The following is a 25,482-nucleotide window of genomic DNA, read 5'->3' on the forward strand; positions in this document are numbered from 1 at the left end:
TACATGCTGACTTCCCTAGTAGCACCTATAATCCTAGCATAACTTAATTTAAAAAAAACAACAGCAGACTTGTTGTTGCTCAGAAGTGGACATCTTCATTGCCTCTTGGACTTTAATACAAAACCATGGTAAATCAAACAGCAAATTACACTATGTGCAATAAGAAGTGTACAAGATTTGTCACATGATGCAACAGTGCACCAAATCACTTCTGTATGAGGTACTATAAATACCAAAGCAAGTAAGGTGACTCAGATCTTAACATCTATATTAAAACACTCAAAAAAATTAAATTCGAACCATTCTCCATTTGGCATAGCATTGTTGTGTTCTACATATGAATTCTGGGCATCTGATTTCTCCAGCTAACCGATGGCTACGCTTCATCAACCACTGCAAAACATCAAGCCTGTCCTGGCAGCAGCAGCACACAGACACAAAATCAAACAAGTTTGCTGGTTTTGCATTCCAATTGTAAAGAACCAAGTAAAACAATTCGGGAGTTATAACTGACAAAAACTTCCAGCTCTAGCAATTTAAATGCCAAAGCCCCTCTTGCAATTTCAAAATACACACTTTGAAGCTTATTACTTCACACACTTATTTTTAATTGCAATTAAATTTAAATGTTTCACTTATAAACATCTCTACAGTTTAACCCTTGCATGTGCTTCCGTTGGTTGGATCTCAATTCTTCCTTTGATCTAGAGAATCAGAGGAGGAGCAAAATAAGAACAGCAGACTTGAAAACACAAGAGCACGGGTATAAAAAGCTGCAACCTTCGTACAGTCTAAGAATCCGAAGAGCACAGGCACGGGTGTGACAATTTTACAATCAATCTCGAGACTATTGAAAGAGCTTCGAACCTCTGAAAAAAAAATCGGATAGTGACAAAGAGAACGTGGTAAGAGAAAATTTTATTTTAAATGCTGCACAGATTTTTCAGCTAAATAAGATATAGCATTCTGTTCTATTAGTAGCAAATGGATATGAAAAGTGGCCAGTTACAACTGGTGTTGCAGAGGTGTACAAGCAAAACAAAAATCACGTTAGATAATTTCTGTAATGCTTTATTTTGTTTCAACTTAAGCCAGGAATTGCCTGGCTAGACTGGAACTCTAGCAATACCAGGCACTTAGTTTAATCAGCTGTTTGCCTGGTGTCCAAGAGATGTCACAGCAAGAATCTATAAATTGGAGATAAATATACAAGCTGAACTAGATTAAAGGATGAATGCTGCTTGAAGCATGAAGGAAAATTCAAACAACAATGTAGTGCGTCAATAGGTAATTAACATTTTTAATGAGACATGGGAGACTGTATGGGAGAGCACAAAAGCTGGCATAACAAGAGCAAAGTTTCAAAAAGTGATCATGTAATCAAGTAACCATGGAATTTAGAATGGAATGACATGAAGCATTTATGTATAATGCACATGATATAAATTGCCAGTTGAACAAAGGCTTTAATTCAAACACCATAAATGCCGTGGAGAATAAGACGTTTGAACAGCATGGTGTGCTGCTAACCCAACAGGAGAATCACAGGCCCATCTGCGAGTCTGCCTCCAGAATTAGAAACCAATTTGCCATTGTAAATTTTGGGAACAATCCCAAAACCCAAATAAAACAGTGCTGGTGTCAAAGAGGCTTTACAAAGACTTAGAGAATTGAACTGGGTTTCACTGAGAGAAAAAAAAGAAAGTGATTCAGGTCAATAAAATAAAAGTGAAAATAAAGGTGGAAGCAAACTATTTAATTTGGATTCTGAGCACAGAACGAGAAGGCATTTGTACACAATTAAACATACCTCAAGCGGTTCTGGGACACATCTGAAAGTTCCTGGTAAAATTAGTTGTCAATTTGCCAATTTAAAAATAAAGATCTGCAAAAACACAAGCTTCTGTGGGAGAATATTTTTGCTTTTAAGTGTTCTTCAGGGGCCTATTGTAACCCGGTATATAGTACATATCAAAAGTAGTGTGCCAAAAGCTTGCTCTACACAGGTTTGCAAAATGCGTGAATAACTCTTAGTAGAACCACAAATTACACAAAATAATAGGAATGAATTGAACTGAACAATAAAAATACTTCATGCGATGTTTCTAATTTTTGTTTTCAGTCATACATTGCTTCAGGACTTCCCTCCCTCCCACAGTGGCAGCACGATGGCAGTGGTGAGCACTGCTGCACCTCAGTGTCAGGGACCCAAGTAGATCGTGGCCTTGGATGATTGTCTGTGTGGAGTTTGCATGTTCTCCCCGTGTCTGCGTGAGTTTCCTCCAAGAGTTCAAGTTTCCTCCCATAATCCAAAAGATGTGCAGGATTGTATAGAATTAAACTGAGAAACTCAAGATCTCAAGAACCCCAACTGTTCACACAATATATTAATGATTTGGAAGACAAAATTGAATGTATTATCTCCAAATTTGCAGATGGTATAAAGTTGGGTGGGAGGGTGAACTGTGAGGAGGATGCAAAGATTTTCAGCGTGATTTGGACAGGCTGAGTGTGTGGGCATATGCAGTAAAACGAGAATAAATGTGAGGCTATTCACTTCGGTAGCAATAATAGAAGACAAATTATTACTTGAGTGGGTGTAAAATTGAGAGGTAGATACTCGAGCATCACCTGAAAGTAAGCAACAGGTACAGCAGGCAGTAAGAAGGCAAACGGTATGCTGGCCTTCATAGCGAAGGGATTTGCGTACAGAAATAAGGATGTTTTACTGCAATTGTACAGGGCGTTGATGAGGCTACTCCTGGAGTACTACTTGCAGTTTTGGTGTCCTTATCTAAGGAAGAATGTCCTTGCTATAGAGAGAGTACAGCAAAGATTTACTAGACTGATTCCTGGAATGCCAGATCTGTCATATGAGGTGAGACTAAGTCAGTTAGATTATATTCATTGGAGTTGAGAAGAACGAGAGGGGAATCTCAGAGAAACTAATAAAATTCCAACAGGGTAGGTTCAGAAAGAATGCCCTCAGTGGTGGGGGAGTCCAGGACTGGTGATCATAGTATGAGGATAAGGGATAAATCTTTTAGAACTGAGGTGAGGAGAAATTTCTTCAACCAGAGGGTGGATGAATGTGTGGAATTCACTACCATAGAATGTAGTTGAGGCCAAAATATTGTCTGATTTCAAGAAATTAGATAAAGCTCTTGGGGCCGGAGGATTGGGGGATCGGGGGATCAGGGGATCAGGGGATCAAGGGATGAAGGGGAGAATCAGGATATTGAATCTGACAATCAACCATGACCAAAATGAATGGCATAACAGGCTCGAAGGTCCAAATAGCCTACTCCTGCTTCTAGAAACATAGAAGATAGGAGCAGGAGGCAGCCATTTGGTCCTTTGAGCCTGTTCCGCCAATCATCACGACCATGGCTGATCGTCCAACTCAACAGCCCAATCCTACTTTCATAACCTTTGATCCTGTTTGCCCCAAGTGCTATATCCAGCTGCCTCTTTAATACATTCAATGTTTTGGCATCAACTACTTCCTCTGGTAATGAATTCCACAGGCTCACCACTCTTTGGATAAAGAAATGTCTCATCTCTGTCCTACCCCATATCCTCAGACTGTGACACTTGGTTCTAGACGCTCCTACCATCCATAGGTGGAAATATGTGGAAAACGGTAGATAAGCAGTAGAGGTTACCTGTTCTTTAATCACAAACTGCAATGGGGACAGCTTGTCTTAAGGGCTGCAAACCTTTCTGGATTCAGGCAGCTTTGGCTGAGCTCCCAGAGCCCTCTGTAATTAATGAGTGCCTCCCCTTTATTGGGATCGCTGACAGGCAAGGAGAGCCAACATGATAAATTGGCAAATTATTACTTGGACAACGAAAGAATATTTTTGTAAGAACACTTCCTTTAAATAGAGAACAGGGAACTAATTTAAACAAAATTTCTATTTGACTTTCCTGTCCTTGAAGGAAACTTTACATAGCAATGCACCAATATAATCAGATACATGCTGGGGTGCCTACCTTTCCCCCAAAGAAATGATGATTAAACATGTTGTAGTGGCAGAACTCCTCCTCTGAATAAAACTGGGAATACCTGAAGCAAAAAGAATGATAGATGAATTATTATAGGGATGCTTATGAACTGTGCATACAGGTTGTGGAATCTGCAAGTTAAATACAGCACTTGTTAAGAATGGACATCCTTTTCATAGAGCTTTCTCTTGATGCAGCAAGTGAGAAATAGAGATTGAGAAAAGTCAGTACAGATTGCTTGGTAACTTTTTCACACTTTTCACCCAGTCAGCTTCAATCCTTCAGTGATTGAGCACAAATTCCTGCCATGAAATATGAGAGAGGCTCGTCTACCAGGTCAATGATAATGTCAGAGATAAAACAGAGCAGCTCTGCTGATAATCCGGCCAAAATAATCCTGGAACCACCAAAAATAAATAGATCGATATTTCAACCATCTGATCGGTGTTTGTGGGCCAATGGGCTGCCGCAGCTCCCTACAAACAACAACAGAAATGATTCATTAGTGTGAAATGCTCCATAGTTGCTGGAGGGATGAACAACATGCAAATTTGCCCTCTCTCTTCATACAGATGTACAGCAAAAAAGAAAACAAGCCAAGAGAGAAAGTATTTATTAAGAGTAGCCAAAATCTTCCAATCACCAAGAGTGTTTGAGAACAGATTAACAGATGGCATTAAAAAAAGGAACCCGAGTGTCTTCTCTAAATACTAAAACTGTAGTCAGAGGAAATCTTATTGTGGAGGCAGAGGACACGTCTGAGGAACCAAATGAATACATAACATAAGAAATAGGAGCAGGAGTAGGCCATCTAGCCCTTCGAGCCTGCCCCGCCATTCAATAAGATCATGGCTGATCTGTCGTGGCTCAGTTCCACATTCCCGCCCTCTCCCCATAACCCTTAATCCCCTCTCTTATCAAAAGCCCATCAACCTGCGTCTTAAAAATATTTAGCGAGGTAACCTCCACCACTTCAACGGGCAGAGAATTCCAGAGATTCACCACCCTTTGAGTAAAGAAATTCTTCCTCAACTCCGTTCTAAACCGCCCCCCCCTTTATCTTGAGGCTGTGCCCCCTAGTCCTACTGTCCTTTCTGAGCGGGAAGAGTCTCTCCACCTCTATCCTATCCATCCCATTCATCATCTTATATGTCTCAATGAGATCTCCCCTCATTCTTCTAAACTCTAACGAGTACAAGCCTAGTTTATTCAGCCTCTCCTCATAGCTCAACCCCCTCAACTCCGGCATCAGCCTAGTAAACCTCCTCTGCATAACATTTGGCTTCACAAAAGAAAAAATTGCTGCAAATGTCACAGCAAAAGACAAGGCAGTAAAGAAATTTGATACGATGAAATTAGATAAAGAGAGGCTTAAAAAATTGGTGGCAGTGCTCAAAATGGAAAAGTCATACCCAGTCTAAATGGAAATGCAGCCGAGGTTTCTGAGGGCTGTAAAGGTATGGCCAATCTTCCAATCCTCCTCGGATATGGGGTGATTGCTAAACAGCTAAAATGTCCAGAAAATACTGGTTTATCAGTTCAACAACAGTACCGGGGAACATTTTAAAAACAATAATTTGCAGTAAAATTATTAGAACTTAGCAAAAGATGCATCACGAAGGGAACAAAAAGTATCCTTTCAAGCTGTGATGTGGCATACACTGCCTGAAGTGGCAACAACAGATTTTAAAATAACTTCCAATGGAGAATGGAATAAAGGCTTGAAGTTTGCAAGGCCACCAGAAAAGAGGAAGGGAATGGCACTAATTGCACAGGCTCTTTCAAAGGGACGGTACAGGCATAATGAAACAAATTATCTTCTTTCGCGTTAGGTCATGCTATGACTCTACACTGCGGTTCTAATGTTCATTGTTTCTTCATGTTAGGCACCATAGACAGGGGTGGACATTTAGAAAATACCCCCATAGCTTAGTTTGTCTGAATCCTGAAGCAAAAATCCAGAACATTCATCTGAGCTCAAACCTGCCCTATTCCAGGTACGCTTCACGTGCACCTCCTTTAATCTGGTCTATTGCATTCGCTGTTCCCAACACAGTCTACTCGGAGACACCAAATGCAAACTGGGTGACCCATTTTGCAGAACACCTTTGGTCCATCCATAAGCAGAACTCAGACTTCCCTGTCACTTGCCATTTCAACACACCTCCTGCTCTCACGTCCATTGCAATATTCCAGTGAAGTCCAATGCAAACTGGAGAAACAGCACCTCCTCTTTCGATTAAGCACTTTATGGCACAGTGGTTAGCACTGCTGCCTCATGATCAGGGACCCAGATTCAATTCCCGACACGGGTGACTGTGCGGAGTCTGTACCTTCTCCCAGTGTCCACGTTGGTTTCCTCCAAGTGCTCCGGTTTCCTCCCATAGTCTGAAAGATGTGCTGGTTAGGTGCATCGGCCATGCTAAATTCTCCCTCGATGTACCCAAACTTGCGGAGTGTGGCAACTAGGGGATTTTCACAGTATCTTCATTGCAGTGTTAATGTAAACCTACTTGTGACATCATAAATAAACTTTAATTTAACATTAAATTCAATAACTTCACAGCGTGAATTCTCTCCTCTACCCCATTTCCTTTTATTTTATTCATTCAGGTTCATTTCTTTCCACTGTCCCATTTTTCCACCTTTTAAGTTTCGCTTTCCATCTTTTCTCCCCACCACTATCTCCCCTCTGCCACTCCGCTAGGGGCATCTGATACGTGTCTCAGGTTGTCCTTTAACACTCTGCTTACCTTTGTCCTGTCATTTACACATTGATTTCTTAACAACCATTATCAGCATTGTTCTTAGCCAGGATCACCACCATTTATATTTCCTTTTTGTCTATAAAATCTTTATCAAATCCCCCGTCCAACCCCTCCTCATCCTAACAGTATAAATATTATCCAATATTTTGTTGTCTTCAGCTCTGACTCAAAACATTGGCTCCCTTCTCTTTCCACCGATGCTGTCAGACCTGTTGAGATTTTCCAGTATTTTGCTGCCCTATTCAACCCTAGTCTGCAACGCAAAGAGCAACTCACTACTCACCTCTAACCCTCCAAAAGTGCAACAGTTTGAGTTAATACTATTGGATTGTTGAATATCAAGCAAAAAACATTTCTACCCCTTTGATTAATAGAAAGACTATACAAACTAATAGGACAATAAAAGGGAAGATCGGCCAGCAAGGTAAGTACTAAACTATTTTTCAAGCATAAAGAAAGCAAAATAGTTTTTTAAAAAAAGACAGGGCTGATGAGACGAAAAAGCAAATTGTGGCAGAGATATTAAATGAATGCTTTGCCATACTTAGCAGTTGCTAACTAGACATGAAAAAGAAATGCTGAAATTCACTGCCAAAGGCAACAACCCACGATGCCTCTGATAATGCCAAAAGAAGTCAAAGTTATATGCTGTGGTCACAATCTTTCAACTATAACAATAACTCTGCTTAAGAAGGGGATAAAGGGATACACCAGTTAATTACATCAGGTGCGGGTCTAACTTCAATAATATGGCTTAAAAACTTACCTTGACAGAAAAAAAACGCTTAGTTAAGGACAGGCAGCACAGTTTTCAGGAGTTAATGGAGTATGTTTATAAAAGAAATGAAGGCTATACGGATTTTCAAAAGGTTTTGAAAAAGACGGCTTGTTAATAAAATTAAGGCACACAGCATTAAAAGGGTCAGCAGCAACAGTTAAAGACAGAACACATAATGGCGGCTAATGGATATTGTTCTGATTAGAAGGATGTAAATATTAACATCCATGGGAAAAACAAGAAGCATGGAGTATTAAAAAAAAACAAAACAAGAGAATGCTCCATCTAAACACATCGTTGGTTAGGCCAGTTAGAATGATATGTTTAGCCTTACTTTAAGGAAGATTTCAAGGTTGGAAACAGAAGGGATGTTAACTGTTAAGGGATGTGAAAAATTGGCACTCCTTTTCTTAAAACAATTGAGGTTAAATAAATGTTGATTCAATAAAAGGTCTTGATGAAGTAAGATATGATAAACTACCTCTTGTGCTCAGCAATTGGACTAATAAAAAGATAAATTTTACAAGTTGCCAAAATGGTTAAGGGAGAGCTCAGGAGATTTTATTTTAGTAAAAAGTCTGACAACACCAGGTTTTAGTCCAACCGATTTATTTGATAGTAAACTCAGTTTACTATCAAATAAATCGGTTCACCCCAGTCCAATGCCGGCATATCTACATCATGATTTTATTCTATGCACATAGAATGCTCCAACAAAAACAGTGGCAGACACAGAACACATCACAGTATTTAACTGGGAAGTGAATTAATATTTGAAAATAATTATTTAAAAGATGTAAAAGGGACAAAGCAGAAGGTTATTTCAAAGCAGATATCAGCACAATGCAGAAGAGGAGTAATATTAATTTGCAAGCATGCTTTAATTATAGAATCCCTACAGTGCAGGACGACGACATTAGGCTCATTGAGTCTGCACCAACTCTCTAACAGAGCAATTTACTCAGGCCCACCCCTGCTCTATCGCCATAACACCATGCATTTGCCATGGCCATTCCCCCCAGCTTGAACGCGCAACCTACCCTAACCAACACACATTATCAGCAGCGAAAACAAGATCAGTTAACCATTCTCCTTCTAAACAGGCTCCTGACAATTATTCTAAGTTCAAAGACCTCTTCATCTTGCAGTTGAGACTTTGATCTTCAGACGTGATTGATTAACTACTATCCATAAAACAGCAGCTGAGAAATAAGGGATAAATTGATCTTCTGAAAAACAACACCAATGGATGTTCATTTCATCATAAAAAGAAACTATTTTGTTTAACAAACAAAGAACAAAGAACAACCCAGCACGGGAAACAGGCCCTTCGGCCCAACGAGCCCGCGCCGCCGCATCGCCCTACACCTATTCTACCCTGCATGTCTACGAATGGGACCCTACAGGGTAAAAGTCTGTTCAAACACGACCATCAAGGGATTTTCACAGTAACTTCATAATGTTAATGTAAACCTATTTGTGACACTAATAAATAAACTTAAACGAATGACTTAAATGTTTAAAATTTTAGTTTTTGGGTGAGTAAATATAGTAGACATTTGTTGGAAGCATAGAACCAATTTAGTACACTAGATGAAAAACCTCTGAACTCTGTAATCAGAGCTGTATATGTACAAGTTAAACAAGTACAGCAGCAATATATATGAAAAGTTGTTCATTAACCTGTGAAAGGCAAATACAAACTTGTCTCACACTTCACTCTGGTATTGCAGCATTTATGCTTGAACATTTTTTTCAATAGAATGGAATGCTGTTGTAGCACTTGTTGCCAATCGCCTCAAGGGTTTAATTTGGAACAGTCCATTTTTACCAAGGTGTAATCTGGGAGGAGGAGATGATACATACATACATAAAGTTGTCTAATGCACCTGCTAATCAGATGTGTTCAGTAAACATCTAAATGATAAATTAACAGGCCCTGAAGAAAGACAGCATCAAAAAAATTTTGAGTTGGTATACTGACTTATTCTGCCACACCTCTTTCATAAACTATTCCAACAGCGATTTCTGTTTACTTTTTAAGCAAACTACGCAGGTTGTTGTTTATTACACGACATTCACTCTGGTACGGATGGCGGAAAACACAAGACCCTTATCTTTTACCCTTGCACAACAGCAACATGCTACTGGTTCAAAAGTCACTGTGGAACCCGATGCTAAAACAAATGAAACCAAGGTACCAAAGGAAAGGGGTATGTCTTCTGCCCATTCGCAACGATTCAGACAGCAAGATTCAGCCGACAGAAGATTGCAAGAATCTACAAGCTCAGCACCAGCCCAGGACGTTGCAGAAAGGAGCACAGAGCAGTCAATACTACAGGTACTGTCTCTTTCGGAAATATTCCCTTTTCTTTACAATGGTTACTACAGAAACAGACAAACTCGATTTTCCTTTGTCAATAATCATCATTCTTGCTCTGCCTTTTTTCAAGCAATGTAAAATTATTCAAGTAAACTTATTTTTAAAGGACACAATATTCAAAATGAAAAAGTATTAATTTTGAAAGAGTTAAAAAAAGGACAATTTTTGTCACGATGTAACATGTTGATAGGTGTGTGAAGTTTATTTAATTGTGTACATTATAAATGAAGGCTTTCCAATTCGGAAGGGGACAACAGCCATTATAAATAATTGCAGGAACAAAATTCTGATGGAGATGCCATGCGAAACACGAGTACTATTTTCTGTTATGAATGCCACTTTATATCTCTACTTTTAAACCTATGTAAAGGTGTATTATACAATTTCCTTAATTCTTTGCAGAAATATGAAGTGGTCAAATATTTGATCCAAGAGAAAACTTGAGTTGTACCAACTTCCTGGTGTTTCGTGGAAGAAAGATTCAGACAGGGCCAGCTGTGCTCATGTGTGCACTTGTTAAACAATCACACACAAGAACGTGTTTGAGCAATCAAAGTTTAAGATGTGGCATGAGGATTGAAGTCTGGTTGTGCTTAAAGGCATGTGGTATGGGACTTAGCCAGCAGACTGATTTGTAAATTTCAGTACGTGAAGAGATTTAGGTTCTTCTGTGGTGCCCTTCATGATCAAATCGCTGATTGTAACTTGGGTTTATACAAGACAAATGGTGCCATGCAAAAAAAATGCTTCCTGCGCAAGGAAACCAGAGTGCAGCATTTATCAAGACTTGTAGGGACAGGTCAAAAATGTCCATTGGATGCACTTGTTATTCTTTGTTCTACTAGAGTTCTAGATTTCAATTATAACACACTTCATTTCAACTTAGATCAGGTCTTAAGAGCTGTAGGCTAACTGAATGAATCTGTGGATGAAATGCATTTGTTAAACTCCAGTTGAAGTACTCAGTGTCCAATCTAAGAGTGGGGTCGGGGTGCAGTGGAGGAAAGAGGTCAAACCAGTGGAAGGCTGATGAGATGCTCTCCTGCCTTTGGAGCATGTGCCCAAGCCAATTACTTAAAAGCCCGTATAGTCCTGAGGCAGACTGGCTGGATATTTCAATGTCCTGCATACATCAATATTTAATTGTTTGAACATCAGTTCCCCAGAGCAAACTAACAAAATATAATGCAGCACAACACATTGGAATTGATAGACCTTATAAATGTTATTGACTTACCTAAACAAGTGTTTCCCCCAACTGCTCTGATAGTGGAAGTTGTCAAAGCCTAGCCCAGATTTATCTTCTTTCAATAATGATATGAGCAGTCGAGCTAGTTGTAGGTTCAGCTTATATTCTTTCCTCTAGGAAAACCTGGCCCTTCAGCTTTGCAAACTCAACAGGGAGCTCTTAACTAAAGACAATTCCAGTAATCAACGCCATTGGGATTAGATTGGTGACTTTTATTAATGCACAAACATCCCAACAAAATGATACTGTTCCTCTAAATTACTACAATGATAGATTAATTTATCAGTGTTGCATATAAATAACAGGCAGGACAATGATTTTAAAATGAGGAGTGAATTAGTTTTGCATGGCACGATCTCTCACACCAACCTCTTTATCTGAGCACTGTACCTGAGTGAACCACCACAGAAGATCAACAAGTAGATTTTTAAATTCTACATCTCTTCCAAAAGCAAGTCCAGATTCAGACAAATTCTGACAGGAATAGTACTGACAAACACACACCATGACATGTTCAGACATGTAACACTGGTTTAAAAAAAGAAACAAAAATTGAAACCAATGAACTCCCTTCAGTAAAGTTCTGCAAAAAAACCTCTCTTCATAACAATGTCAATGTCAAAAACTTTTATAACAATTTTTTATTCTGGAGATATGTGCAAAGACCAAGATGTCACTGCCTATCTGTAAATGCCCTTGATATAATGGTGGTAGGTGATGGCCTTCATGTGTGCCTGCTGTTCATGTCATTCCAGTTTGCAGATTTGGGGAGGTGACATTGCAGGAAACGTGACAACCTGCTGCAAAGTGTTCTGAAGATAGTATTCAATGTAGCCATTGTGCACCAACAGCGGAGGGAGCAGCTGTTAAAACTGATGAAGAGCGTGCCTGCCAGTCAATAAGAGTGCTATGCTGCAAGCACCCACCCAGAGAAACAGTGAGCTTACCCAACATATCAGTGTTAGAAGGGATTGGCCAGGGGTGAAAAATAAGGAGATGAGTCTCTCAACATAGAATCTAGTCTCTGATCTGTTCTAGTAGCCACAGCATTTATATGGAAGATCTAGTTTAGCAATGGTAACTCCCCACTCTGCAGACTGTTAATCTTAGGAGATTCGCAATGACAACAACATTGAATGTTATGGGAAGTGATTAGCTTCTCTTGTCAAAGATAGCTATTGTTTGGTATTTGTCTGTTGCAAATGTTGCTGATCAGTTATCAGCCCAAGCCAGAATGCTGCCAATGTCTTGCTACATGTAGGTAAGAGCTGCTTCAGGTTCTGAGGAGTAACAAGTGGAATGGAAATGTGCGATCATCAATGAACAACCAGAATCTGACAAAATGATTTAAGAAGCAACTCAAGATGGTTGTGATGAAGATGCTGCCCCTAGCAGCTCCAGCAGCATGCCGTGGAAGAAGAGTAGGCTACAATTTGGTGCAACAGGGTAACTGATGTTATCCTCTGTTAATTAAACTTGTCCTTGCGCATTTGGGTTTTTAATCTCTTTAATGAAAGTACAAGCTGACAACATGGCAGTGCGGGGAGACCACATAACTGGAACCCAAGTGAAAAAGACAAGTAAACTGTGCATCTCTTTAACCAATTAGACTAAAAGTTTGTAAAATAATCAGAACAAGGACTAACCAGGAAGTTTTGTTTTTCTAATTCATTTATGGGATGTGGTTAATGCTAGCTTGGTCAGCATATATTGCACTATGCACCAAAAACATCTGGTGGGCAGTGGTTGATCTGCAGCATGGTGTAAAAAGGAGTCACAACAATATGTTATATCATCATGAACAAGCACCAGTTTCAACATGCACTAGACATACAAGGATCTGCTGCTCCACAATGGCAGTATACACTGACTCAACATAGCGTAACATCCAAGAGTTATTTGGGGCACATTATAAAGTACATCTCTTCATAGAGCAGAAGAAAAGTCCTATCAGGACTCAAGTGTTACATTTATATTAGATTTCAGTTAAATAACCTCATTAAGAGACTGTAAAGGGTTATTGCACTGTGCCAAAACTCTTCAGCCACGGGCAGGCACTTGGAAGTAAGCTTCATCCCATTTGAAATTTTGTGGTGCAAATTGCAATTCAGGAGCTGGAAAAGTCTAATGACTGCACCAATTACAAATGAAGGATGGGAAATGGGACATGTGAGTTTATCCAGCCATGTTTACAATCTATTTAAATGATCTGCCAGCAAGGACAGTGTAACATAACAAAACTTGCAGATATTAAAATAGGTGGGAAAGCAGGCAGTGACAAAGATATAAAGATTTTATGGATGGGCATAGATAGGCTAGGAGAATGGGCCAAAATCTGGCAGATGGAGGTTAATGTGGATAAGTGTGAAGTTGTCCATTTATTATTACAGAAATGGAAAGCAGACTCAAAATGTGTCTGGATGGAGGGATCCTAAATATCTATATTCATGAATCGCAGAAAAGTTGGAATGCAGGTGCAGCATGTAAAAGAAAAGGCAAATGGGAAGTTGGCATTTATTGCAAAGGAATTGAAGTTTAAAAGTCGAGAAGTTTTGTTGCAATTGTATAGGATGTTGGTGAGACCATATCTGGAGTATTGTGTCCAGTTTTAAGGAAGGATGTGGTGGCATTGGAGGCAGTTTAGAGGAGGTTCGCCAAATTGATTCTGGGGATAAAAGGGTTGATTTATGAGGAGAGATTAAATAGTTTGGGCTTATACTCACTGGAATTTAAAAGGAGGAGAGGGGATCTGATTGAAGCAAATAAAATTTTAAAAGGAATTTATAAAATAACTGTAGACCAAATGTTTTCCTCTTGTGGGGAAATCCTGACTAAGAGGTCACAGGTATAGGTTGAAAGGCAGTTGATTTAAAACTGAGATGAGGAGGAACTACTTCTCGCAGAAAGTGGTGAATTTGTGGAACTCATTGCCCCAGTGAAGTCTGAATTGTTGAATGGTTTTAAGAAGGAGATTGATATATTTCTAACAAAAAGGGATAAGGGGGTGTGGGGAACTGGTGCAAAGATGGATTTGAGATCAGGGAGAGATCAGCCATGGCCTGATTGAATGACAGAGCGGGCTTGAAGGGCTAAATTTGCCTACTTCTGCTCCTAACACCCTAAATTTGTGCCCCTGATTATCAACTCTTCAACCATGGAAACTGTTTTTCTTTATTTTCCCTATCTACACCCTTCATAAATTTAAACATATTTGCCCTAAGGGGAAGACTTCAGTGAAAGGTCTCCAGTTACGTAAAAACTTTTCACAGTCAGCATCCAGAATGCCACACCAGATGTTAAAATGACATTTGAGTTCCAACATCAGTCACCAGTTGAAGAGTAAAAGTTGAGGTGGCAGCTTAAAGGTTCGCAATGTCAAGCCCAGTTCATATGGTCGTTATTTAGCAGCATTGTAAAATTTATTCATTAGTCATAAGTAGGCTTACATTAACACTGCAATGAAGTTACTGTAACAATTTCCTAGTCACCACACTCTGGCGCCTATTCGGCTGCGCAGAGGAAGAATTTAGCATGGCCAATGCACCTAATCAGCATAAAACTAGGCTTGTACTCGTTAGAGTTTAGAAGAATGAGGGGAGATCTCATTGAGACGTATAAGATGATGAATGGGATGGATAGGATAGAGGTGGAGAGACTCTTCCCGCTCAAAAAGGACAGTAGGACTAGGGGGCACAGCCTCAAGATAAAAGGGGGGGCGGTTTAGAACGGAGTTGAGGAGGAACTTCTTCACTCAAAGGGTGGTGAATCTCTGGAATTCTCTGCCCGTTGAAGTGGTGGAGGCTACCTCGCCAAATATTTTTAAGAAGCGGGTTGATGAGTTTTTGATAAGAGAGGGGATTAAGGGTTATGGGGAGAGGGCGGGAATGTGGAACTGAGCCACGACAGATCAGCCATGATCTTATTGAATGGTGGGGCAGGCTCGAAGGGCCAGATGGCCTACTCCTGCTCCTATTTCTTATGTTCTTATCTTTCCGGAGGGCCTGGAGGAAACCCATGCAGACACGGGGAGAACATGCAGACCCCACACGGATGGTGACCCAAGCTGAGAATCGAACTCTGATCCCTGGCACTGTGAGGCAGCAGTGCTAACCACTGCGCCACCATGCTGCCTGCTGTGTAAGAATAAGCATTTTCAGAAATTAATCTGCAGGATACCATCCGGCTGTTCACAACAAAACTGACACTAGAAGTGAGACAGAAACAAATCCAGATCCTGGATTGAGAAATAGACTGATCATAACGTGCAACGAATAGTTAGCTGCTCACTAAGCGATTGAAATGTTGCAGACAAAACTGACACGATGAGGATGTGAAAGAATGCTTATACTATAAATACGTGCACTCATTGGAAAAGAAAGTGACTCTGTTGGACAGAGGGTTTAATCTGCATTTTGCAAATGTTTTAATCATACACATAACATGGGTCCAAATCCCCTGCTCCAAAAGATTGGCCATCATTAACCTGGTATATTTATTTGAAGTGAAATACAGCATTGCCAAATTCATCATTAGCTCACCACGATGAACCTGATGTGATATTTGAAACTGTATGAAACAAAGGTTTGGTATATTCTTACTCTGTGGAGTCAGATGGATTCTGCTACTTTTAATTTGAAGTCACAATTGCCCATGAATTAAAACTTTTTCCAAGCACAAAAATAAATAAAACTAGGTAGATTAATATTTTATCATGCATTTTGCAGGTGACACCAAAGCAATCTCTTCATGATCTCTATACTAAAAGAGATAAAGCAGAAGCACATATCCAGTCTCTGAAAAGCAGAAACACTGTTCTCACGGTAAGAGCTCTAATATTATGCACACTTACTAAACTGCCAATAAGCAATCCGCCAAACTCAAACCTTTAAAATGCTGTGCAATTCCACCATAAACCCTTCTGAACCAGACTTTATGCTTCTTTAATTGACCTTCTTGTTATTTTGATGTTTCTAACTCGCATGTCTCTTCCTGTGCAGAGCTCAGCAGAGCACCTCAAAGAGCAGATTTCCAACCAATATGAAGCAATAAGAAAAATGCTGAACACCGATGAGAAAGCAACTCTGGAACTCATTGACATTGAAAAGAGGGTTGCTCTGGGAAAACTCCAAAAGATTATCAAAGAATGGACCAGCAACTTAGAACAAATAAATAAGTCCATCAGAGCTACACAAAAATTCATTGACCAAGAAGAAAACCAAGTGCAAATTCAAGATCAAGACAGCAAAACGTTGTCAAGTCAGGCTACAGTAGGTCCCATTTGTGATGGTGTTCTTGTGATATCCCCTCATCAAGCATAAGGTCACCCCAATGAATTACATTATTTATTACATGTTAGTAACTAAATAGGAAACTACATTAAGTTCCAAGCCACACAAACACAAGTTCCTAAGTATTTTGCAGAGCGATATCTAATTTTCACAATGAACAAAGACATGGATCTTGCAGTCAAAATACAGCCCAGCTACTAAATAAAGACCATATACACAGTTCAGTAAAGTTGAACAGTGCAAGATGGATTGAAGCCAAAGTATTTCTTTGTAACAACATATTGCTGCTATTCTTAAACATCTTTCAAACAAAGCTTCTGGGTAATTCCCCAGTCACAGACTTAAAAGTTCAAAACCAGAAGGAATGGCACTCAAGTAGGGCACCCTCACAATTACAGAAGTCCTCCCCCTTTGCACAGTGCCTGGTTTTTGGATAACTTGATGTACGTGTCCAATTGAAACTCAACAATCTGTACAAAAATAACTTTTCCCTTCTCCCACACCACCCAGTGTATACTCTGGCATAACTCGATGGAATGACTAGGCTACATTACTCCTGGGTACAGCAGGCACAATAATGAATATTTTCCCTTGTTTAATGGACAATTTTCAGATACATCTGAACGAGGTACTAGCCAACAATTTTGCTGGGAGATAATGATGCCATGAAAATGCACCAATTAAGACGTTTTAGAATCCCAGAGCAGCCCTGCCAAATTGCAGGCAGATCTTCATCCTGGAGAGATTAACTCAGTGGATAGCTCATCCAAATATGGGGAAGGAGACGAGCTCCTGAGCAAATAATTCCACAAATGATTATTTGCACCCTCAGAAGAGACCACTAAAGAAGCATGGCATAAAAACAGGATCAGCAGATTAGACTGTTTCTGCCACTGTGGTCAGATTAAGGGTTCCCAGTATGCCACTTCCTATACCTCCAGAAGTAGCTTTACTGCAAGAATCCTACAACATGTGGCAGATTTCAGTATTAACCAGCCCATGCACCCACCCCTACCCCCACCGTCACCCAGCCACAACTTGCCTGCCATTTCCAACAGGTTACTGTGGATGCATTTCCTACCCCTGTGCAGCATGCTTGCCTTCACAACATCAAATGGAAGCCAGAGGGATGCTTGGAATGAAATCTAGGCCATCAATACAAGCAGCAAGGTGCAGGATCATGTTCCATGCCATATGAAAGCTACAAATTTCATCTTTTCATAATAATAGACTGTTGAACAGAAGTGCACCTTCATAAACATCCATCTCCAGATTCTGGTCATTTCCCCACAAGATAAAATGAAACACATTACAGACTACATGCTATACAAATATTCTGCAATATTTCGACTAACATCTTTTATCCTTTCTTTTCAGGAAATCAAACTTACTGAGTACGGGTAAGATTCCAAATTTTATCTGGCTTTTAAATGCAACGGACTGAAATACTTGTTCACTTACAATTTCTACTTTTAGCATTCATCCAGAAACAACCATTATTAATTTAGAACGCAGAATTCTGTGTGGTATCTGCTATGCCTGTAGCTGATATTAACAGTTATTTTTAATAAGACAATGTGTGCTACTTCATATTATAGTTTAAACAGCTGTGCAGCATCACATCCCACTGCTGGTGTTTCTATAATAATCAATAACTCTCATTTCACTGGTGGTGGCAAAATGGTGTCACTCACTACAAAGGATCCAGCAATCTGTGTTTTGTAGATTTCCCCTTTCCGGAGGTTAGTTGGAATCTGGCATCAAGTCAAGGTCATCGCTAGATGACCAGCCACAGTAATATCATTTAAGTGGGATCGGCAGCAAACTAGGAAGTACACTGAGTTTTTCACTTCATTAAAACTTTAAAAGAGTGTTAAATAAATAATTGGGGCATATGGGTGGGATGAAGATAGAAATTGAAATATCATAAACAAACCTTCTTAAATAAAATTCTTTTCATTGATTTTTTAACGTAATGGAGAAACTAGCATTCCACAAATATAAAATTATTTTTCCCCAGAGATAATAAGACTGTTTGGCAATAATTATGACCTCAAGCAATTCAACAAAATGCAACTTTTTAAGGGGGTCTAATAGTGTAAAAGTACAAGTTTGCCTGACTTCAGGTGATTTCTATTTGATTGCACTCTGTGGAGGTTTTGTTATTTCAACAAGTGTTCATTATGGAGAAGTGCAAAATCACTGACAGCAACATCCGGACTTCTGCATTTAACTGTGCATGTGCAGCTGGCCACCAGGGGTTGCTATTAAATTTCAAAGACAGCAAATACTGAGAGATTTAGAGCCAATGTTTCCTTGTCTCGGAACATCCATGTACCAATGTCCAGAAATAGTGTCAGTTATACAGTAGTAACATCTGACACACTGGAAGTGGCTCCAGTGAAATCAGAGGGTCTTGGAAGATGGGGGAATGGCCTCTGACAGCAGAAATTGTTTCATTTACTCAAATTTTATATCCACGTATGAATTAGACTTTTGTTGAGCTGCTAACTTATTGTTTACTGCTTATCAAAAAGAGAGCATAAACTCAGAGGGTAGACCAATTCAGCCACAACCCACTCCAGGCCAAGCTCAATTTCATTTCATTTCATTTACTTAAATCCTAATTTTATTGGATTGATTTTGGCAATATCTACTGGTTTAGTTTTGGAGAAACTCATTACTCAATATCAGCATCCATTGTTTGAAATTGATAATTGCCCAGACAATAGACAATTCAATTAATTCATTCAGGACATATCAAAATTTAATCAAAAAGAGAGATCAAAAAGAAAACAGGTTAATTTTTGAAAGATGTGCGATATCAGTCGGAAAGTTTGCTGCGGATAGCATTAGAGATGGATATTAAAGGTACAGCAGCGACAAACATTGGGATGCCTTTGTGAAGTAACTATATTTCGGATTTAAGGGTATTTCTGTTATGCGGCAAAATTGGAAAACGAGAGAGCAAGCATTGGACACCAGTAGAAACAAAAGAATTGACAATGCAGGAGGCCATTTGGCCCTTCATGCCTGTGCCAAAATAAAAAGAGCTATCCAGCCTAATCCCAATTTCCAGCTGTTGGCCTGCAGCCTTGGACATGCACTCAAAGTGCCAACATCTAGAAGTACATTTTAAAAGAGATGACGGATTCTGCCTGTATGACACTTTCAGCTCGTGAGTTCCAGATCTCTACTGTCCACTGGGTGAAAAGATTTCTCTTCAACAGTAAAGATCCACCAACGTCAACCGCGGCAGGAGATTTGCTTTTGGATAATCAAAGAAAAACGTTTTAAAGAGAAATCAAAAGCAATTCTGTTTTTGTTGAACACTTGATCATTTATCAACAAAATCTATTACATTTTTTTTCATTCCAAGTTATTCAAAGAAAATTGAGAATGAAGTCCAGGCCGTTAAAATTGATGAAGTCAGATTTCAGAAGTTATCAAAGCTCATACGGAATATTTCAACAAACCTATATTCACAATTGCAAAGGAAGACATTTTTATTAGGTATGTTGTCCTATATCTTAACCATTTGAACATCCATTACCATTTGTATATTCTAAAGTCATCCTGATCATACCTGAGGGTCAATTCATATTTTGTTAGCTTAATCAGTAAAGCACAGAGAGAAAAAATAATTCTTCAGAGATCATACTGGAGAACCAATGGCTAATTCATCCAACACCAGACAGGAACATGAGTAACTGTTAGCTTTCCAGCACTCTGTTTTATCGTTCAAGTTATATGGTTTGTCTGTTAGCAAATGTGATCTTAATAGACACAAATGATAAGAAATCTTAGCATGAGGACTACTGTATTCCAAACCAAAACTGTAGAGTTCCATTTTTTGCAGCAACTTAATTAAGTTTATAAGATTAAGAAAGGGTTCTGACAAAATTGACTATGGTAGATCATTCATTAGGACAAAGGTTTCAATCACCACGGGACACAAGTTAAAAATTAGGAACCAGCAGTGAGAAGAAAAGTGATTTATTTCAATAAGTTGCAGCCTTTGGAAATGTTACCCTAAAAAACACTGAGCCCATTAATGTTACATGCTTCAAAGGACATTTACATGTGATTCTGCACTGATAAAAACAGATAAAATAAGAATTGATCTCAAAACACTCATGCTTTTCGGTCTAACTGCCATTTCAAGACTTTTTTTTTACATGTTCTTATGAATTACCTTTTTCTAAAAAAAAAGAAAAAGCTGAATAGAACAAGACATTACACTGTCACTACAAAAACACTAACCAATATAATCGCTATCAGGGTTGTTCTATATTTAAAAGGCTGGCCTGTCTTATGCAATTTACAATTGTGCTGACATCAATTCTCAGTACCAGTTTTATGAGGAGCTAAATATCAAGCAATTATATTAACACAATTTGCAAACATTTTATCTCAACAAAACCCAGAAAATGCAATGTTTTTGTATCAGATTGTAAGGCAGAGAATTTTATTTCCCTCAACTTTAAATCATAGAAAGATTATGGCACAGAAAGAGGCCTATCACATCTGTAAAAAAATGAGCCATATGGTCTCTAACCTCACTTTCCACCACTTGGTTCATAGCTCTGCAGGTTACAGCACTTGGAGATCCAAATCCAGGCACCTTTTAGATGAGGTGAAAGATTCTGCCTCTACTACTCTTTCAGACAGTGAGTTCCATGCCCCAACTACCCTCTGGTGAAAGCATTTTGCCTCATCACCCTTCTAATCTTCACTTCAAATGTATGCCCTTAGTCACGAGCTCTGGGCTAAAGTATATAGGCCCTTCCCATCCACACTATTCAGGCTCATCATTATTTTGTACATCTCAATCAAATTTCTCTTCAGCCTCCTGTGTTCCAAGGAAAATAACCCATCTATCCAATCTTCTCTCATAGCTGCAATTTTCCTGGCAACGTCCTCAAATCTCCTCTGCACCCTCAACTGCAATTATATCCTTTCAGTAATGAGATGACCAGAACTACACACAGTAAAAGTAGTGGCTAACTAATATTTTTGTATAGTTTCAGCATAACCTCCCAGCTCTTATACTCTATGCCTTGGTTAATGAACGAAAGGGTTCCATATGCCTTCTTAACCACCTTATCAATCTGTTTTCGGCGATCTGTGGGCATTAACTCCTCTCAGTATCCTCACATTTACATGCAATCGTTTGCCTTGTTTGACCTCCCCAAATGCATCATGTCACACTTCCCTGGGTTGAATTCCATTTATCACTTTTCCGCCCACCCAGCCAATCTGCCAACACTTTCCTGCAGTCTACAGCAATCCTCCTCCCTATCTACTATGTGGCCAATTTTTGTGTCATCTACAAACTTCTTGATCATTGTCCCTCCGTTTAGATCTTTAATATACACCACAAATAAAAACAAGGGACCAAATACTGAGCCCTTTGGAATCCCCTAGAAACAACTAGAAAAAAATCCATCATTAATTCCCCTTTCTTTCCTACCATTGAGCCAGTTTTGTATCCAGCTTGCTACATTCCCCTGGAATAATTTGTTTTGCTTTGTTTTGTTTTAAAACCAGTCTGCCATGTGCAACTATTGTCAAAAGCCTTGCTAAAAACTAAGTAAAAACCATCCAACTAACCCAACAAAAGAACTAAGTGGCCTTGAAACACTGAAAACATCTCACTGCATCTTAAAAAATAGTACAGTAAATAGGGTCTGAGGGAACATTTCAGAAAATGTAAAAAAGAAATGACAAAACACTGTCATAAATGTAGCAGGGTATGATAGAATAACAACTTCGATTAGAACTGCTGAGGCTGTATAAGACTCTGGTCAGACCCCATTTGGAATATTGTGAGCAGTTTTGTGCCCCATGCCCAAGGATGGATGTGCTGGCCTTGGAGGAGGTCCAGAGGAGGTTCACAAGAATGATTCCAGGTTTGTCATATGAGGAGCAGTTGAGGAGTCTGATCTATACTTGATGGAGTTTAGAAGTGTGAGTGGGAATCTAATTGAAATTTACAGAATACTGAGAGGCCGAGATAGAGTGGACATGGAAAGAATGTTTCCACTAGTGGAAAAGACTACAATTCGAGAGGACAACCTCAGAGAATGAAGGGATGCTCCTTTAAAACTGAGGTGAATAGGAATTTCTTCAGAGTGTGGTGAATCTGTGGAACTAATTGCCACAGAGGGCTGTGGAGGCTAGGTCACTGAGTGTCTTTAAGACAGAGATAGCAAGGTTTTTGATCAATAAAGAGATCAAGGGTTACGGGGAGAAGGCAGGAGAATGGAGATGAGAATCATATCAGTCATGATTGAATGGCAGAGCAGACTCGATGGGCCGTATGGCCAATTCTGCTCCTATATCTTATGGTCTTAAAATGGGCATTATTTTTAAAACACCAAATTATATCAGTATTATACTCAAGATGTAATGCACAGATTAACCCAAAGAACCATCAGCAATAAAGTGCTAAATTTTTGGATGATTACTTTGATAAATATTAAAAGTATCAGATGTGAAAAGATTGTGACTATAGTATGCTTATCTTCTAAGATGTACCAGTTACTTCAAATACAGAAAATAATGGGATCAATTTTTAACCAATTTACTAGCTGCTTAGTCCTGCTGCAAATACTGACCACTACTTCTTTCCTGCTTCCCAGAATACTCACCAGTTATCCTCGACATCGCATCAGCCCATAAAAACATGCTAGTGTCAAAGGATCTAACTAGCATGTCTGTAGCTAATGAGCCGCTGAATGTTCCAGAAAGCCCTTTGCGATTTGACAAGGTATGTAATGTCTTGGCTGCCAAAGGTCTGATGAGGGGAAAACATTACTGGGAGGTGTACGTCAAGCCTTCTGCACAATGGTGCATTGGAATTGCATATGGATCTATAGAACGGAAAGGGAAGCACAAGTCTACAAAACTGGGAAGAAACAGGCAGTCCTGGTGTATTGAACTAAAAGCTAACCAGCTTTTAGCTTGGCACAATGATAGAAATGTCAACTGTAGTATGAAACCCTCAAAGTTGGAAAAAGTAGGTGTATATGTTGACTATGAGAAAGGACTCGCTGCATTTTATGATGCTGATGGCATGAAGTTGATACAAGAATTCTCCAGTATCACGTCAAGTCTTTTCGACAGAATGCACCATCATTTCACTGAGCCAATCTACCCTGCTTTCCGTCTCTTTCCTTTTGTTGTTGGTTCTACCCATTCTGATAAGTTGGAGATATGTAAATTAGAAAGTTAGAAAGCAGGCAGGCATGTTGCATATGACACAGCCTGTTGGAAGTTTTGCAATGAGCCCCACCACAAATTCACAATCTTTAAATCTTGACAACATGGTCAGTAGAGGTACTGAAAGCAATATCAGAAATCATAGAATCGCTACAGCACAGGAGGAAGCCATTCAGCTCATCGAGCCTGCACCAACAACAATCCCACACAGGGCTCGTGACCCCATGTATTTACCTTTCTCATCCCTCAGACACTTGAGGGCAATTTAGTTTGGCCCATCCACCCAAGCCACACATCTATGAACTCTGGGAGTAAATTGGAGCACTGAGAGGAAACCCACGCAGACACAGGGAGAATGTACAGACAGTAATCCGAGGCCGGAATTGAACCCAGGTCCCTAGTGCTGTGAGGCAGCAGTGCTCACCACTTTGCCACTGTGCCATGCACAACGTAAATACATAATGAAAATAAAGAGTATTGACTGGCAATTCTCTTGGCATTCTTACTGAAATTTCAGTTGCACAGCATTACTTACAAAAGTTAACCTCCTGAACAGAAAATAAATGTGAGAAATAATATACAAATATATTACCAACAATATGCCCAAACAATCAATTCTCAGAGGAGTGCGCAATGTGGTGCGTGCACATTCAGAGCTGCAGATCACCAATGTGCTACTGAACTGTATTAAACCCTGAACATAGAGATATATAATTATTCCTGTTTAAAAATCAAAGCTTCAGTGAACATATTTAAAGATCATTTTACATTACACTGTAGTCATGCTTGTCGTTAGAAGCTTTTCAACATGTTTAGGTATCCAAAGATCTAGTTCAGTGATTCCTTTTTAATAATTAATTTTTCCTCGAAGGTGCCAAAAGCAACTTATCAGCTACTGTATCAGGCTTCAAGATTGTCAAGTTCAGAACTGATTTAGCACTAAAATCATGTTTTAAAAATCTCAATATTCAGCAAAAATAGCAAATGTTTTGTTTGAAAGCTTGTAAAAATAAATCACTTTTTTTGCACCTAAACTGATCAGTTTTTAAAAGATGCAATGTTTTAGCCTTTACATCTTGTTTTATGGTTCTGGAAATCTCTTGGTTTCATCCCAGGTACTCCTTATTCAATAAGGTGACAGCCATTCCTGTGGAGTGTATCAATCTAGGGAGAAACTAAGCTTGCTCAGTCTATTTTTGGGACTTCCAGTTCCAGGTTAACCCTCTATTTGTATTTCCTCAAAACTTTATTCTGCTTGGTTCTTCACTTTAATTCTCTCTGTATTACATTCAGTTTCTTTACGTGCATAATTATTAAACAAGGAGAAAAAAAGATAAATGAGTTCTCTCATCAAGAGACATGAACACAACTTGCAAGGCTAAGAAAGTACTCTCCTCACAATCAAGGGCTGTTAACTTGCATTATGTAAAAACAGTTGAGTTTTTTAACTATATTCTTTTGAATATTGCATTTCTCTAATAAACTCAGCTCAAAAAAATTCTTGCAACCTTTGCAAATGGCTATGAAATGCAGAAAAGAAGAATAACATCCAGGCTATGTAGTATGACTTACTCTTCACAGTATTAAAAGCAACACCTGAATTTTTCTTACATACATTGAGACATGAAAGAAATGTTTTGAATTTTATACATTGTCACTGATGGTATCAGTAAATTGATGTGCTTGCTTCACCACTGATCAACTCAAACCCATCATTCACAATTCAAAGTATGTGCTATGGGTTCTTCTTGTTAATAATCACGCTTTTATTAGTATGCTCCCAG

General features: G+C 39.2%; 2 protein-coding genes across 3 annotated transcripts in view; one reads left to right on the plus strand and one right to left on the minus strand.

Moving 5' to 3' along the window:
* The window catches only part of zcchc4 (zinc finger, CCHC domain containing 4), a 57,445-nt gene that overhangs the window by 26,051 nt on the left and 5,912 nt on the right, over positions 1-25,482 (minus strand). The window contains exons 1-2 of one of the 2 annotated variants that reach the window (XM_080189420.1): positions 9,539-9,641; positions 3,997-4,069 (exon numbers count right to left, since the gene is read on the minus strand). In XM_080189420.1, coding sequence (XP_080045546.1) covers positions 3,997-4,069; positions 9,539-9,561 — 96 coding nt within the window. In that variant the 5' untranslated portion in view covers positions 9,562-9,641. Of the gene's footprint in view, positions 1-3,996; positions 4,070-9,538; positions 9,642-25,482 lie in introns of those variants that run through there. The other variant, XM_080189410.1, reaches the window with a different exon arrangement.
* LOC145343268 (E3 ubiquitin-protein ligase TRIM62-like) lies at positions 806-25,135 on the plus strand. Its single transcript, XM_080189397.1, has 7 exons — positions 806-905; positions 9,599-9,895; positions 15,911-16,006; positions 16,184-16,453; positions 17,852-17,874; positions 19,854-19,987; positions 23,119-25,135. The coding sequence occupies exons 2-7, from the start codon at positions 9,647-9,649 to the stop codon at positions 23,709-23,711; spliced, it is 1,365 nt and encodes a 454-aa protein (XP_080045523.1). The 5' UTR covers positions 806-905; positions 9,599-9,646; the 3' UTR covers positions 23,712-25,135.

The sequence above is a fragment of the Carcharhinus amblyrhynchos genome, chromosome 1 (genome assembly GCF_965287045.1).
Source record: "Carcharhinus amblyrhynchos chromosome 1, sCarAmb.v2.hapA, whole genome shotgun sequence".
Taxonomy (NCBI): Eukaryota; Metazoa; Chordata; class Chondrichthyes; order Carcharhiniformes; family Carcharhinidae; genus Carcharhinus; species Carcharhinus amblyrhynchos.